The 16,296-nt window shown below is 33.4% G+C and overlaps 3 protein-coding genes across 5 annotated transcripts; 1 reads left to right on the top strand and 2 right to left on the bottom strand.

The window, feature by feature from the left end:
- Positions 1-1,437: 1,437 nt before the first annotated feature.
- On the top strand, positions 1,438-4,607 carry LOC137835863 (phospholipase D alpha 4-like). The gene is made up of 4 exons (XM_068644595.1): positions 1,438-1,639; positions 1,774-2,331; positions 2,543-3,734; positions 3,974-4,607. Exons 1-4 carry the CDS (start codon positions 1,463-1,465, stop codon positions 4,408-4,410), a joined length of 2,364 nt encoding a protein of 787 aa, XP_068500696.1. The 5' UTR covers positions 1,438-1,462; the 3' UTR covers positions 4,411-4,607.
- A 522-nt stretch (positions 4,608-5,129) lies between these two features.
- Positions 5,130-7,518, bottom strand: LOC137834427 (FBD-associated F-box protein At4g13985-like). Its single transcript, XM_068642484.1, has 3 exons — positions 6,325-7,518; positions 5,980-6,189; positions 5,130-5,363 (listed from the first exon to the last, which is right to left on the bottom strand). The coding sequence occupies exons 1-3, from the start codon at positions 7,516-7,518 to the stop codon at positions 5,130-5,132; spliced, it is 1,638 nt and encodes a 545-aa protein (XP_068498585.1).
- Positions 7,519-9,610: 2,092 nt separating this feature from the next.
- On the bottom strand, positions 9,611-15,233 carry LOC137835861 (protein FLX-like 3). 3 transcript variants are annotated; one of them, XR_011085162.1, is made up of 6 exons: positions 15,083-15,226; positions 14,317-14,865; positions 14,051-14,205; positions 13,663-13,739; positions 13,327-13,575; positions 9,611-10,354 (listed from the first exon to the last, which is right to left on the bottom strand). XR_011085162.1 is itself a non-coding variant. In XM_068644594.1 (6 exons), the coding sequence occupies exons 2-5, from the start codon at positions 14,853-14,855 to the stop codon at positions 13,492-13,494; spliced, it is 855 nt and encodes a 284-aa protein (XP_068500695.1). In that variant the 5' UTR covers positions 14,856-14,865; positions 15,083-15,224; the 3' UTR covers positions 9,611-10,354; positions 13,485-13,491. The 3 variants fall into 3 exon arrangements, 2 of the variants coding, with proteins under 2 accessions (XP_068500695.1, XP_068500694.1); XM_068644594.1 differs by having other exon boundaries at positions 13,485-13,575; positions 15,083-15,224; XM_068644593.1 differs by lacking the exon at positions 9,611-10,354 and having other exon boundaries at positions 13,200-13,575; positions 15,083-15,233.
- Positions 15,234-16,296: the final 1,063 nt, after the last annotated feature.

Raw genomic sequence — 16,296 nt, 5'->3', positions numbered from 1 at the left:
TTATTATGTATAACGAATAAAAAATTGAAAGCAAAAATTATTAGTTTTGTGTATTTAAGTGGAATTGGTAATTACAATTGGTTTTCCTCAGAAGATAAGTATTTTTATATGTAATAATATGATATACCTAGTTCTTTACAATTTATTATAATTTTTTTTTGTCAATTTTCATTCATTTTTATTAATATTATATAACCTATAGTACAATTTAAGCTTAAATATTTTTATATATAATACTGTATTATTATTTTTACTTAGCATGACCTCTAAAATTTATATTCATGTCTGGTTTTAATGAAATATTTTATAATCTTTTAGTCATTATAATATTACTCTCCTATTATTGAAATATAAATTTATATAATAAATAAAATTTTAAATAAGAGCAAACGTTAGTATTTCATTGGTGATATAAAATTTCATAATCCCTTTACTCTCTCTTTTTTAATTTCGAAAACCAATTTGATCAACTATTGCAACTTCAAATAATTTATTTAATTTAAGGACAGAAAAATAAATTTAAGAAATTGAAAATATTTATATTTTATGTCTAAAATAGATTCTATATACCAAATTTTATAGCTTAATCCCGATCTTTAGAAAAACTTTATCATTGCATAATTTATTAATTTATTATTAGTAATATTATTAAGAAATGATTTTTAAACAATATCATAATTTCTAATCGATATACGATTTTCAACACATCCGATCTTACATTGAATTCAAAAAATCTCGTTAGGATACTCTATAGCATATTAAGAAGTAGACTTTAAACTTAACTCAACCTTATATAAAATAAATATATAAGAATTTGCACCACTTATATACTATGAAATATCCTATATTTAGTCGATGTGATATCTCAAATACATACAATTTTTTAATCATTTGCAAAGATTGATGGTGCTTCTATTGATAGTGTAAGTTTTTAATATTTTGAAGCTATGTTAAATTCCAAGTAGTTTCGATAATCAATCTATATAAAATAAACACAATCCCTATATCCATTTCTTTTCACAAGATTCAATTCTAAAATCTTCCAGAAAACTAAAACACAAGACTTCTGCACTCGTATAAAATTGTATCTGACAACAAAATAAAACAACAAAAGGATGTTTATTGTTGAACATGTGAACTTGGATGAGAATCTCTGAAGCATTCCTCGTATATGTAACGAGAATATACGAAACACTCGACCAGTGTTCGAATGAAGTGGTCTGAGTCAGGCCGAAAATTTGTGATTTGAGTTTAAGAAACTTGAGCTTCAAGCAAAAACTTGTGTTTTGGATAGAATAGACGTGACGGTTGGCTGTGACTATACGTTTAATTATGCATAATTCCACAAGTTTTCCCAAACTTGCAGCCTTTCAACAGTTCAATTGCATTTTAAGGTTCCCTTTTGCTTCTTCTTCTTCAACACCAACTTCACAACCTCTATATATATATGCATACATGAAACATGTCTTTTGTAACAGTTGTAAAGTCAAAAAACACAGTTACTACTTTTCTATCTCTTGTTCCATCCTTCTACATATTGGTTGGTGAATCAATGGAGGAAATGCCTAAGTTCATCCATGGAACAATTGAAGCTACCATCTTCAATGCCACACCTTACTCACCTTTGTTTCCCTTCAATGTAAGCTCCCCACATAGCTATAATATTATTATGCTATCAAGATTTTTCCTTGTTAAAGTGTTAGCTGTCATGTGATGAAATTGTGCACTAGTCTATAAACTCATAGCATGGTTAATTTTATGTGTTTTTTGCAGTGTGTATATACAAAAGGAAAGCCTGTTCATGTGTCTATCAGGATAGGCAAACAGAAGGTGGCGAAAACGACCCAAGAACGTGAACGTGTGTGGAACCAAACCTTTCAGATTCAGTGTGCTCATTCGGAAGATTCAACTATCACCATTACACTGAAGACATCATGCTTCATTTTGGGGAAATTCCACATGCAGGCCAAGCGGCTGAAGGAAGAGAGTTTGATCAATGGATTATTCCCTCTCCTCATGGAAAATGGAAAACCAAATCCACAACTAAAATTAAGATTTATGTTGTGGTTCAAGCCAGCAGAAATGGAACCAAGTTGGACAAATATACTATTTAATGGGGAGTTTCAAGGGCTGAGGGATGCTACATTCCCACAAAGGTCCAATTGCCAGGTTAAACTCTATCATGATGCTCACCATTCATCTACCTTCCACCCTCCTTTTGACCTTTGTGGCTCTCCAATAAAGCTCTGGGAAGATGTCTATAAAGCCATTGAGGGTGCAAAATATTTGATTTATATTGCAGGCTGGTCTTTCAATCCCAAGATTGTTCTGGTAAATATGACCTCATTTCAATTTCTCATGGTTCTAGTGAAATGTATTTAGTTTCTTTCCTAAGTTAAAACAAACTCAATCATAAACTAGTTTATAAAAGTTGTGTATTAGCTAATTTAATATAAATTTAGTTTATTTATCTTCTCATTCTCTTCTCTCATAAGACTAAGTTGATATGCATTTTTGAGAAGCTAATGTGGCTCTTGTGCAGGTTAGAGATCCTGAAACAGAAATCCCTCATGCTAGGGAGATAAATCTGGGTGAGTTATTGAAGAAGAAGGCAGAAGAAGGAGTGGCTGTGAGGGTTATGGTTTGGGATGATGAAACATCTTTGCCTTTTATTAAGAACAAGGGTGTGATGAACACTCATGATGAGGAAGCTTTTGCATACTTCAAACACACTAAAGTAATATGCAGAAAGTGTCCCAGGTTACACCACAAGTTCCCCACACTCTTTGCTCACCATCAGAAGACCATAACTGTGGACACCAGAACACCCTACTCTGTTCATGCAAGAGAAATTATGAGCTTTTTGGGTGGTTTAGATTTGTGTGGTGGCCGATATGACACAGAAAAACACTCATTGTTTCAGACACTTGCTGAGGAATCCGAATACCATGACTTCTACCAGACAAACATTGCACAAGCTAGCCTCAAGAGAGGAGGACCAAGAGAACCTTGGCATGATGCTCATGCTTGTGTCATTGGTGAGGCTGCTTGGGATGTTTTGACCAATTTTGAGCAAAGATGGACAAAGCAGTGTGATCCTTCTCTTCTAGTTCCTGCCAACACTTTAGAAAATCTCATTCCCACATACTCAGGCACTCCAGTAGGAAGAAATTGGAAAGTTCAAGTATACAGGTCAATTGACCATGTATCTGCTAGCCAGTTGTTTAGAAGGCTAACTGTGGAGAGAAGCATCCATGAAGCTTATGTTGAAGCAATTAGGCGTGCCGATAGGTTTGTATACATTGAAAACCAATATTTTGTTGGAGGGTGTCATTTGTGGCAAGAAGATAGGCACAGTGGATGCAGCAATCTGATTCCAATTGAGATTGCACTCAAGGTGGTTAGTAAGATCAAAGCAAGAGAGAGGTTTGCAGTGTACATAGTCATACCAATGTGGCCAGAAGGAGTTCCTGAAAGTGAACCAGTCCAAGATATACTTCACTGGACCAGACAAACAATGACAATGATGTATCGGTTCATTGGAGAAGCAATAATAGAAAGTGGGGAGCCAGGGCATCCAAGAGATTACTTGAATTTCTTCTGCCTTGCTAATAGGGAAAAGAAGGAACAAGAGGAGTTTCTTCCACCACTTTCTCCCCATCCTGCAACACAATACTGGAATGCACAAAAGAATAGAAGGTTCCCTATTTATGTTCACTCAAAGATGATGATAGGTATGATTGTATTCTTCTTCAATCAGCTTTTTTTCCACTTCTTTGCAAAGAAAAGCTTATTTAGAATAATTTGTTATAATCATTTTACTTCACCTATTAACCAAAAGAACTGTGCAAGTGAATTTGTTGAAATAACTTATGCTTTAAGCTTAAAAAAGTTGAATTGGACTATCTTAGAATTGTGGTACAAACTGTGGTGTAGGTTATCTAACATTTTCTAATGTTGCTTCTGGCACCAGTGGACGACATATACATACTAATAGGATCAGCCAATGTGAACCAAAGATCCATGGATGGACAAAGGGACACTGAGATTGCCATAGGGGCTTACCAGTTTCAAGATGGAGTTGATCACCACATAAACCATGGTGATATTCATGCATACAGAATGTCACTGTGGTATGAGCACACAGGAACTGCTGAGGAATTGTTCTTAGAGCCAGAAAGTTTGGCATGTGTGCAGAGAATGAGGTCGATAGCAGATCATATGTGGGAAATGTACAGCAGTGAAGAAATTGTGGACATGGAAGGGGTGCACCTTGTAAGATACCCTGTGAAAATAACTCTAGAAGGGTATGTGGAGGACCTAGATGATGGTGGGGATCTTTTTCCTGATACAAAATCTCCTGTGAGGGGGAAGAGATCAAAATTGTTAACCCCTGTCTTTACCACTTAAGTTAACCATACAACTGTGACATGACACAGACTACACTGACCATTCTTTTGCTTATCTTTTTCACTCTGAAATAAGTGTTCTTATTTATACACATGAAGGTGAAAGCTGTTGACAATTGTTGTTATATCAATCTCTAGATGTCAAGTTGCATGGTGATACTAAACATAAAAGTTTTTATAAAAAAACGGTGTAAAGAATATTTAACTTCACTGTGTATCTAAATATTTTATGCACAGTCAATGCAAAGATATTCAAAGCATATATCATCATCAAATTACAAACAATTATATATGATAAATTTATCAATTTTGATGATAATTATTTCATAATCATTCAATGATATTTGTTATATGGTCACAATAGTTTTTTGAGTGGTCACAAGTTTGGAAAAACCAATTCATGTTAACAAGTGATTAGAGAAGAAAGTGCAGGCTTATATATAGAAGGAAAAGCATGTTAGAAGTTTGAACAGCTAAGGTAAGTTGTCACCTTAATTTTTAAGTTGTCAATGAAAATGCTCACTTTTTTAGTAGCCATTTTACTCCATTATTTTTCAATCAATAATTATAATATCTCGCTTTACCTTTTAAAATGTAACCCTTTTGGAGAAGTAAAATTTTGATTTCCAGAATGCTATCTGTCTAATGACATTTATCAACTTACTAAATGAAGAAAGTCTGAAGACATCCAGCACAATAACAAAAGGAAAAGGGGTGATCTCATACTAAATCACGTGACCAGTTCATGCTAAACTGAACCTCCTTTGATGTATCAATATGGTTCAATGTGTTCATCAAATCTTTGTCTCCGAATGTCTTTGGTTTTTCAGTTTCAGACTGGCTTTGAATCTGAACATTAACACTCTTTAAGTAATGTCTCCAGCATCTGAACTCAGGTTCATCTTTACAGCAGGATGGATTTTCTTCTCTGTTAAGTAATTCATGACATAGGAACTGCAAGTTCATAATGATCAAACACTCAATTGTTTTCTTTCTGTATTCACCTCCCCTCTAGTTTTCAAAATGACAGTAACAATAAATATAAAAAGTCCTTCTACATAACTGTATATGACACAAAAGTTACATATATAGGAGCTAACCATAAGTTCTTCAAACTAAAAGTGATGTAAGCATATTCTTAACAGATTTTCATTGGAGTCAACATATTTTCTTCAATATTTTACTCATTGTGTTTATCCCATGCACTATTAACACGAACATGGAGATAAGTATAATCTTTAAAATGTAGGAAACGAATTTATGTGTACAAGTATGTTTCAATTTTTTTTTAAGCAGAAAGATGTTCAAAAGGATTTGTTCCTTATTTTTGTAATCATAATAAAAATTTATACAATAAATTTCAGTTTTTAAAAAATTAATGTATTTCTTCTTTTTTTAAATTGTGTTAAAACGAATTATGAGAAATCCAACAAATATGTTTTGAATTGGACACTTCACTGTTACGTGTTCTACAAGTGTCTGATAAGTGTGTCCGACACGGACATACCATTTCAGAGACTTACCCGAGCCTCATGTTTATTTCAAAAGATGAAATTGATTTACATATTACCTTCATGAATTCCCTATTTGCGGGAAGTGCTTCTACTCGTAGAATACTGGGATGACGGCTGCAAAGGGAACCATCTAAAAGGAGTTGGTAGGCAAATGATGGTGTTGAAGAGCTGAGAGACCATATCAGACATTTTACTTTAGGTGGTGGAGAAGTAACCTCCATTATCTGAACTTGCCCTGGCCATAGAATCTCCTGTGCTTTGAAAAACTGGTTGAAGAGAAAAATTATTAGCAAGAATTTTGGAAAGATTTAACTGCATGAACTAAATTAACAGCTTTGTTAATCATGGAAATTTGATGTTAAGAAGAGAATTGGAGAGTTGATGTATAAGTAAAACTATACCTGTCCATGCAAATAACTCAAATGCAGTGTTGGTTGGTTGAACATCTCAATACAACTCCTCACTGCAACATCCAAACCAGGACGACCTCCAAGACTCAGCTTCAGTGTGACTGTTGGCTTTTCAAGATGCATACCATGGAAAGATGGAATAACATAACCTTCATAATCGAGCTGTTCGAGCTTTGGGGCATAAACATTAACGTCCAGTGGATTTTCAGAACCCTTGTTTGACAAGGACATAGTTCTAAGATTAGAACAAGCAACCATTATCCTAGAACATGAGTTGAAGCAGAGCTGCAAAGTCTCCAACAGGGCATGTTCAAAATCAAATTTTTTTGATCCATAGTTACCAATACGCACTGTGACACGATCAGAAACAAACCCTTTAACTGCCCCATCCAAGTGTAAGATGAGGGTCCTAAGATTTGGTGCTTTAATCTCAAGCCTGCAATCAAGTGCTTGCTCAACTTCAAGATAACTAAGCCTGGGAAGGTTGCAAACTACAAGGGAAGCCATTTTACTAATCCCTTTGAGAACAAGTTTCTCAAGCAATGGGGAGTAAGATAGGATCTTGTGAACCATTAAACTACTTGTTTCAATCCTCAGCAAAACCAACTCTTTAAGGCAATTAAAGGATAAAAAGTTACCACAAAATAATGGGCCTCCCATGATATAACAACCTTCGATGTTCGCTGTGAGAAAGGATCTTGCAGAAAAGATATCAGTCAGCAGATAGTATCTGAAGTTTGAAATTCTAATATTTAGATGCTTGACAGAGTTTTTCAGCAGCAAACTGATCCAATCATCGATACAAGTAGTTATTTTGGAGATGTAAACCATATTATTCATTTCATCAGTAAGTTCTCTTTCTCCAGCAAAGTGCATGTTCAATACAAAGTGGTGAATGATTGAATTCTTCTCAGATGATCGTAGCCAGGACAAAGAATCTTCAACACAATGCAAAAAGCTTTCAAATCTCTGAATGGTTTCATTGAAGGAAAAGTGCAATATGGTGAGTGATTTCCATAAGTTAAACCAATACTTGGAGACAGTGGTCATCACAACAGCATCAGCAGTTGGTAAGAAGAGAAAGATGTTCTCCAAAATGAGGTCTGGCAACAGTGTTATCATATCAACATCAACATCACTGTCACTGTCACTGTCACTGATATCTGCTTCCTTTTCTTCTCTCATTTTTTGTATCAGAACAAAGGATTTGATTAGTATCAAAAAAGCAGATTAATAAACTCAAACTCCCAATATAATCTGTGATAAAAAGTTTTTAACTTTTACAATAACTTGTCATGCCATTTCAACACAGCAGTTGAGGATCTGCATGGATTCAGGATTGTCTGTGAAATAGAAAACGGGTTCCTGCATTCACGCAACTATTCTGTTGAATGAAGAAGGTGAAGTCAAACTGTTATGTACTGTTTATTTAACCTAATAGTTTTTATTAAGTGATAATTTTTTCATGCCATTAACCCTAATGTTTATTTAAATAAGTTATTTTTTAACTCTATAAAGTTGTTGGTTTAGCACAATTATAATGTTATGAATAAAATTAGTTTATAATGGAATGGATATGAAAAGATCATAAAATAATAAAGAAAACTAATTTTAGCAACTTAATTTTTTGATGGGATTTTGTATTTTGATTTGTTTATTTTTTTTATTATGAAATCACTTTAACTAAATATAAAAGATAATTTTTGTGGTTTTTATTTTTTTATTACTGTAAAGTATAAAATCGTTAAACATCTTATAATAAAAATCTGTTAAATAAAAAATATGTCATGAAATTTTGTGTATAGTTATTATGTTGTTCATATTTATAGGTAAATTATATAATATTATGTTAAAAATTATAATATATTTTTTTCATATTTTGATCAATATAGCTATATTTAAAACATAATATAATTAAACGGTAAACCAATCATATGAAATTGTATATGTTTGTCACTTATCAATTAATTTAAAACTATAAATATTACATTTAAAAAAAGTTATTTCAGTTAAAATTCAAACCAAAAAATTGGATTGAAAACAACTAGGTCCAAAAAATAAAATAAAGTAATCAGCTTTAATTGATTAACCGTTTTAAAAATCAATTTTCAATTATTATTTTAAAGTGGGCTGTTAATGTTCTTAAAGGCTAAAAGTAATAATGACCTTGAAACATAACTAAAATGAAAGGATCAAAATATTGATTTAATGTGAATTTCAATGCTCAAACCTTACCTTAAAAAAAATTATAAGTAGATCTCACAGTTAGATATCTACGAAGGATTTTTTTTTTTTATCAAGCTGTTTTTTGATCGATGTATTTTGACAACATTGCTGTGAGATTGATTTTTTTTATCAGTTAGAATTAAAATAAAAATCTCCCTTCATAATTAACTTATTTAATGTCTGATTTCAACCTTTTTTCTTAGAAGTAACTGTAAATCAACTTATGAAAGCATTATCTCATGGTTCAATTTTAGTTGAATAAGTAATAACTAAATACGTATTTTTAATACTGTACAATATTTAAAATAACAAACTGATACAAAATTACTAGAAAATGATGTAAACTTATAATCAATATAAAATATAACCTTATTTATGTGTTTTACAAGATAAAAATTATAATAGACGGTTAATTTATACTTGCATAGTATATATAAGCACTTATATATTTAAAAATACTTTAGAATAATAAAATAATAATTTAGACTACTTTTGATTCATTGGCACTAAATCTTATGCGGTTTCAATTTGTTTTGACTGATGTTTTAATCCTTTTTCTCGTAACATGACTATTTTTTGGTTCAACCAATAAAACTAACTAATTTCATACGACATTTGAGTGATTTTATGTATAACAAATTAATAATCATCCAGTCTCATGCACATAAGTCCAAGTAAATATTTCATATAATAATAGAATAATTAAAATGGTATTAGATTAGTAAATAAAATAAAATTGGTACTAGTAATATAGTTTTATCGTCTTCTATGCATCAACTATTGAGGTTTATCGAAGATCTATGATTACATTTCTACACCTTGCACTTTTTATTATTCTTGTGTAATTTCAAAAACGTGTTTATTTAAAATTCAATGTTGCAAAAACATTTTTTTCAAAATTTAAATATTACGAGAAAGAAGTGAAAAAAAACGTAATAAACACAGCTCGAAATAATATAAACAATTTCAGATAACTTTGGTGCAGCGTTGCATGTAAAACTAACCAAGAACATCATATATTCTTCCAATGAAAATGGGTGCAAAAACAATATATGAAACTAATGAATTACTAGCACAAATACACAATGATAGAAAAAAATAAATTTACAAAGACTAAATTAGGCACCAAATGGATAATTCAGTCACCACTTCTATAAACCTTAAATAATAAAACCCTAATAATTAACGGGTACCTAGTTCAATGACAACTAAACCGCAATCACACGATCAAAAGCAAGTTGACTACAATCAACAACCATAAATTGCCTCTCAACTCCTGTTGGTTTATCATAAGATGAGAACATAAGACTTTGATCAATGAAAAAATATGATGAGATGCATGCAATGTGTAGGGTTCGTATGGCATTGGAACGTGAATGTCTTTTAATGCCAAATCTAATGAGGAACATCAAAAAGTGTCTAAAAGAGGCATCCCTAAGATAGATACTGAGGCATCCCTAAAACAGGGTAAGCAACGTCTTATGCAAGGACTCACGATCCATCTAGCAAACTAACATTTGTAAATTTGACCGAAACCAGCCATGCTTACCACCAAAGCTTTCATTTTCAATCTCACAATAAGATGAGATGATCCAATCAAACAAAGGCTTGTTAATACCATTATTATCTCAATCCATCACGACCAGTGAAAATACATCCATCCACCAGCGACAAATGGTTCTTGGGTCGATAAAGATTCAACCAATATTGCATTTTGAAATAACAAAGAACCAACTGAATATGCACGGGGTTTGTCTCAGCTTCTCGGTCCCAAACAATATTCCCAGCTTTTCATCTGCAACCACATTAATACAAGATTAGGATGAAGTAAATTACAAGAAACTTAAATATGAAAACAAAGTTCAATAGCAGTAGGGGAAAATACACGAGAAAAACATAATAAAAGACAAGTGAAAGAACCCAGCTATGTCATATAGAAATAGCAGTAGGGGAAAATACACGAGAAAAACATAATAAAAGACAAGTGAAAGAACCCAGCTATGTCATATAGAAATAGCAGTATCAGAACCACACAAAGTAATCATTATATATGATAATCAAACAAATCTCATGAGAATTAAGTAACCCACAAGGCTGCTAGCATCCTTTGCTCTGAGAAAGTGTAACATAACATTAACCTCCAAAGAGTCATGAGGCCAATTACTTAAGCACTACCTAAAAAGAAATGAATGCAGCTATTTATTTATCTAGGTGGAAGCTGATTAATCATGTCTACTTATCTCACTAAGGAAGCCGACAGCTCATCTTGTCTCCTTAATACTCTCAGTCAAGCTTATTCCAGAGACTGCAAATTCCATAATCATAATAATCATGTTCAAGTCGGCAATAATACCTAAAATAAACTATTCCAAGCTTATTGCCCTTTAACTAAGTAGTCTTGAAAATTCCAAATTCTGCTACATAGATATACGAATCTCTCACAGAAAAGTAGCAATAACAACCAGAATGTCCAACCCAGACACTGGAAATAAATGCAATCTATAAGCTGAAAACTCTGAACTTTAGCTATAATATAATGGCCCCAACTTAACTGGGTGGTCTGGCAATCCAAAAGGAGTTCCTTTTTTCTCTTATTAGAAGCCTATAAAAAACAAGACCTATAGGAACATATGGAATATAGAAAATTTTCCACCCTGCAACTTCAGACTGCTCCAGTCATGCAGCTAAGTTCTTAACACTCTAAATAGGATACATTGGCAGCTAGCATTGCATTTAAATCATTACACTACTATAGAATTAAGTTTTAAATTCTTGATCATTAAACTTCTGGCTAGATGGCATCACTAGAAACAAAATCTGAAGATGATCTGACCCTACTATGCTCTAATTCAGGTGTGCAACAATTTAAGTTTCATATTAAGCAGCATACTAAAGCTCACATGATTGTAAGCAGCAGGGTAACAAATAGCAAGTTCTAGACTTGTTACATCATTCAGACCGATAAAGAGAAGCAGAATACTTGCCTATGAGCTTTCTGATCAACAGCTGGCCTTCACTCATACTGCAGGCTCGAAGCCTTTTCTTCTGATATTCCACGGTGGGTGAATACGTGAAGCTTGCATATTGTAGGGAACCTTGACCAAAGAGATTTCAGCACCTCAACTAGGTACAAAGAATGAGAAACTTTGTGATAGTATGAGATAGCAGTTTTATCTCTTTCAAAATTTCAATATTTAAGATGGGATATATGGATAGCATCCCCCTTAATCCTAAAACTAGGCAGATTTGTAACCTAACTCTCAACATATCTTACCTTCACCAACCAACTTCTGGTCCACTTCAAATAAATAGTTTGCAAGAGCAACACAAGCACTATAGACTACTATCTTGATGAGCAAATGTGACACCTCCATGCACAATAATACTTTGTAATAGATATGAACTTCCATGTAGTATTTGCAACTTAAAGCACCCTAGGTCTAACTGAACAATGACAACAGAAGTCATATCCTACCAATAAGTCTCAGACATTCCCAATTCTGGAAAAAGGAGGAGGGTTGTGGTAAATCGTCGGCAGTCAAGGTAAAACTTGTCAAATCCCAAAAGGTCTAAGTGAACAATTCAGGTTTCTAGAGAAAAACTAAACAGAGTAACAACATATATCTATATATGTATCTCCATCCACATCCATTGTATTAGTAGTTTTCCTCAAATCCACAAACATAACAGAATGTCAGATTATCTGAAGAGGAAAACACATGTCCCTGCAATACTGTTACAGCCTTACATTGCAAATGTCTCATCATTTCATCATTAATACCATTTATGACAAAAGCAACACATTTCACTATTCACCCTCCATGCCAGCAAAAAACAGTAGTTATGTCCAGAAACTTGGCAGAGAGAGAAAATAAGGAATGAAAAATGCTTCACTACTCCCAAACATAAATATTTTGTGCAGGTACATATATTGCCTCCAAATGTGAGTACAGCCACCTTCAACACAAACAACTTTTCCAGGAAAAGAAACAAAATAAAGTCCACCAAGCTTGCAACTTCATCTCCAAGGAAAAAAGCATCCTATACACACCCCAAAGTTATTTGCCACGTAAGCAATTCCCAAACTTTTATCCCCAATAATTTGAGAAGGATGCCAAATAACCAGTTGCAGTAGTACACTGGTCCCCTTTGCCAATCTTACAAATAGTTACAAACTTAAATCTATCATTTCCTAACAAAAACATACTCTAATTGAAGAATAAGAGCAACTTCTCATTTTTTTTTAACTTGAGTAAAGCAGAAAATATAACCTAACATAATTTATGCTCCAATTTCCTCTGCATGCGATCAGTTCTCTGACGAAGTAACACGACTAATTCCAACATCACAAATCCATAATCCTTGGCATAAAATGCACTCAGCAACACCATTCATTCAACACATTGCCCAGATCTAACAAGGAGCACAAGGGACAACAACTGAAAGGAGAAATAAAATAACCATAGAGTCTTCCAATAATGCTAGCTTGACAAACCCCTCATATTTTTAACTTCAGACCGCAGTATTCAGCACAAGAGAGATACAAAATCTCAACCTTACACGGCTTATTTCCAGCTCATGATCAACACAATATTTTTACCCAGAAGAAAGACTATTAACAATACCAATCAAAAGCATAATTGAAACAATAAATATGTATCAATGGAAAATAGATAAAAGAGAAGAATCCATCATACTAAATTTTAAACATAGAGATACTGCAGTAATGTTTTTACTAAGAAAAAGTAAACCAACACTAAAACCTACACATGCCAGTTTAGGACTAAATATATCCAGAGTTCCAGATAAAATGACCATTGGTGTCGCATGCACACACAGTAGGACACCAAACTAATCTCAGCCATCCTGCTAACAGAAAAGGCAAAGTGATGGCAAGCCTTTTCTTCATCACCAACAGTAATTACTTGAATTTCAACGACGATTCATGCGAGGCTTCTCGTGTCCCTTTCTTGTAGCAGCACTCGCTCCATACAGAGGAGCTTTATCTGCAGCACCCTAAACAGCAGCACATGAAAAGTTAATGCCATATCCATCTGCAAATTGAAGAGTGCTTAATCTAAGATCATTAAGGAAAGCACATACCAAGTGAACGCCATATCCATCTGAATATGGAGTTGGAAAACCCTCTGGGCTACCAAATTTTGTTCCATATGGCCCACCTTCATAGATGAAGCAAACATGAAAAATAAAAAGGATAAAAGAATGATAATAATATCTATGCAAATTGGAACTATATGGTTCATGATGGCTTTTCAATAATGATTAATGAAATCAGCGTTCAGCCATGATGCATAGATACTTCAAGATTGGTAGTCTATCATATTTATCAATCCTAAATAGCAACACGCAGTGGCCAACCCAATAATGTTATAGTAGGCAGTAGCATAGCTGGATGGACACTAGTGTTATACATTTGACAATATATAAACGTAAATGATTAAAAAAATTAAAACTTTTTGAAATGGCATACCTGACATACCAGCACCCCAATGTCTTCCATCGGAACTAGCAAGCTCAGCACGTAATTTCTCAACTTCCCGAGCCATGGAAACCAAATTTTTTTCCATGGACTGCCTCTGTTCCATGAACTCTATGTTTGCCTTCTTTTCATAATCCACCATGGTTCTATAAAACAAAAATGAAATAGTCATCAGTCTAAGCAACAGATATGGAAATACCTATCACAAGAGCTTGACAAAAGAGAATGTAAACCCTGACAGCAACTGAGACACACACCTGGCACGCACTAGCTCTTGGTGCAGGCCATCCATCTCAGCTCTCATCATAGGAATCTGCTGATTATCTGCTTGTAACCTTGCAACATCTTGTGTGAGTGTCTGAACCTTCCCGGTCAGCTCTTGTTTGAGATTATTAAGTTTCTGAACTTCAGCCCGCAGTTGCATGACATCATTCTTCAAGGGCTCATTTGCCCTAAGGTCAGCCTCCATCTTCATGCCTTTCTCAACAAGCTCCCTCGAATGCGCCTCATGCTCAGCGCGAATATCACCGATTGCAAGATTCATACGATGAAGCTCCTCCTTCGCGGCCGCAAGGTCCCGCTGCAACGCCATGCGGTCATCAATCAACCTCCTGTTGTCTGCCACCAACCTCCGCAACTCAACATGCTGAAACTCAAGTTCCTCTTCCAGCACAGCCGGATGAGGAGGAATCGGCGGTGGCCGCGGCATCGGAGGCCCGCGAGCATAAGGCCCATCCGGCGGATACCCCCTTCTGCCATTCAAGGGTTCTCTGTGAACACGGTGTCTCGATGCCATGTCAAATGACCTAAATCGATACACGCAGATAAAATTGCAATTACAGTTACAATTTAAATCACAAACATGTTCATATTCTGAGAATCACAACAACGATTACAACTACAAGAAGAAAAGGCTAAATACACGAATAGTAACAAAAATTGATAACAATAAGAACGAAAAACACAATCAAATTCACACGAAGATAGATATATAAAGCAATTAGAAGGTTGAGAAAGAAGAACCTTGAGAAAAGAAAAAGGGGGTAAAGAGTCTTGAACAAACAACGCCAACACCGAACCCAACCCAACAACCACACTGCAACAAATAAAAAGGATCGATAACACGCACTCTTCTATTTCGCTCTAACGGCGTCGTTACATCGTTACATCACCACTATTTATACTCCTTCCATATAAATAAATAACACTTGTTATGTTTTATCTTCTTTTTTTTCGTTCTCCTTTTCATAAACCAATAATGTAAAATATTTTTTTTTTTACTCACATCACCAATGTAAAATAAGGTTTTCTTAATTTATATTTTTATTCAATAAAATATTGATAATGATAGATAATAATATTTTGTTTATTTTTATATTATATTATTTAACTTTACCATTGTACTACTTGTTTTGTTATTTTAACACTATATTCAAAGATAATGACATGGATAGATGATATATTTTTTAAAATATTGTACTTGTGTTACCTTTATATTAGTTAACATAATAATAAAGTGTATTGTTCATATAATATTTTATTTTAAATTTGATTGAAAAATATTTAAATGTGTAGTCTAAGATAAATAGTGGAATACATAACACATAAAATATAATAAGTGAAAGTAAAAACGTATAACTAAAACTTTTGATTTAGAAATAAAAAAGAAAATTAACATCTGTGTCATCTCATTCGAAATTTAGTGGTTATTATTAGCACGTGGTCTTATAAAAAATTTAACAGTTTTCAGTTATTAACTGTCAATTTTTAGTTTTTATCTAGTTTTTCATCTTTCAGTTAATTTTATCAAATACAATAGTTAGTTAAACTTATCTAAAAACAAAATAATTATTAAATTACTAATTTATAGTTTGAAGGTTGTTTCTTCCTACGGTTCTACATTTTCTTTTCTTTTGTACCCCTATAAACACTTTTGGCAGTTTCTTTCTGTATCTCTACATTTTTTCTTCCTGCACCCCACAATTTTTTAAATTTCGAAACTGACCTTGACTTTTCATTTGAAAAAAGGCACCGTGAATACCGGAAATTGGGATGTGGGAGTGTGCAACGGATTCTTCAATCCAAAACTAAATAATTTTTTTTTTCCAGATGAGGGGCGTTTCGAAAGCAAATTTTGCATAGATTATTAATTTCTGGATTGTTGAATCCAGAAGTCTAATTCTGTTATGGATTGATGGATCTAAAATGCTTTTTTTTAATTATGGATTTGTGAATCC

The sequence above is a fragment of the Phaseolus vulgaris genome, chromosome 5, assembly GCF_000499845.2.
Source record: "Phaseolus vulgaris cultivar G19833 chromosome 5, P. vulgaris v2.0, whole genome shotgun sequence".
In the NCBI taxonomy this organism is placed as follows: Eukaryota; Viridiplantae; Streptophyta; class Magnoliopsida; order Fabales; family Fabaceae; genus Phaseolus; species Phaseolus vulgaris.
The sequence above is the reverse complement of the archived record's forward strand: the minus strand, read 5'-3'. Positions and strand labels throughout refer to the sequence as shown.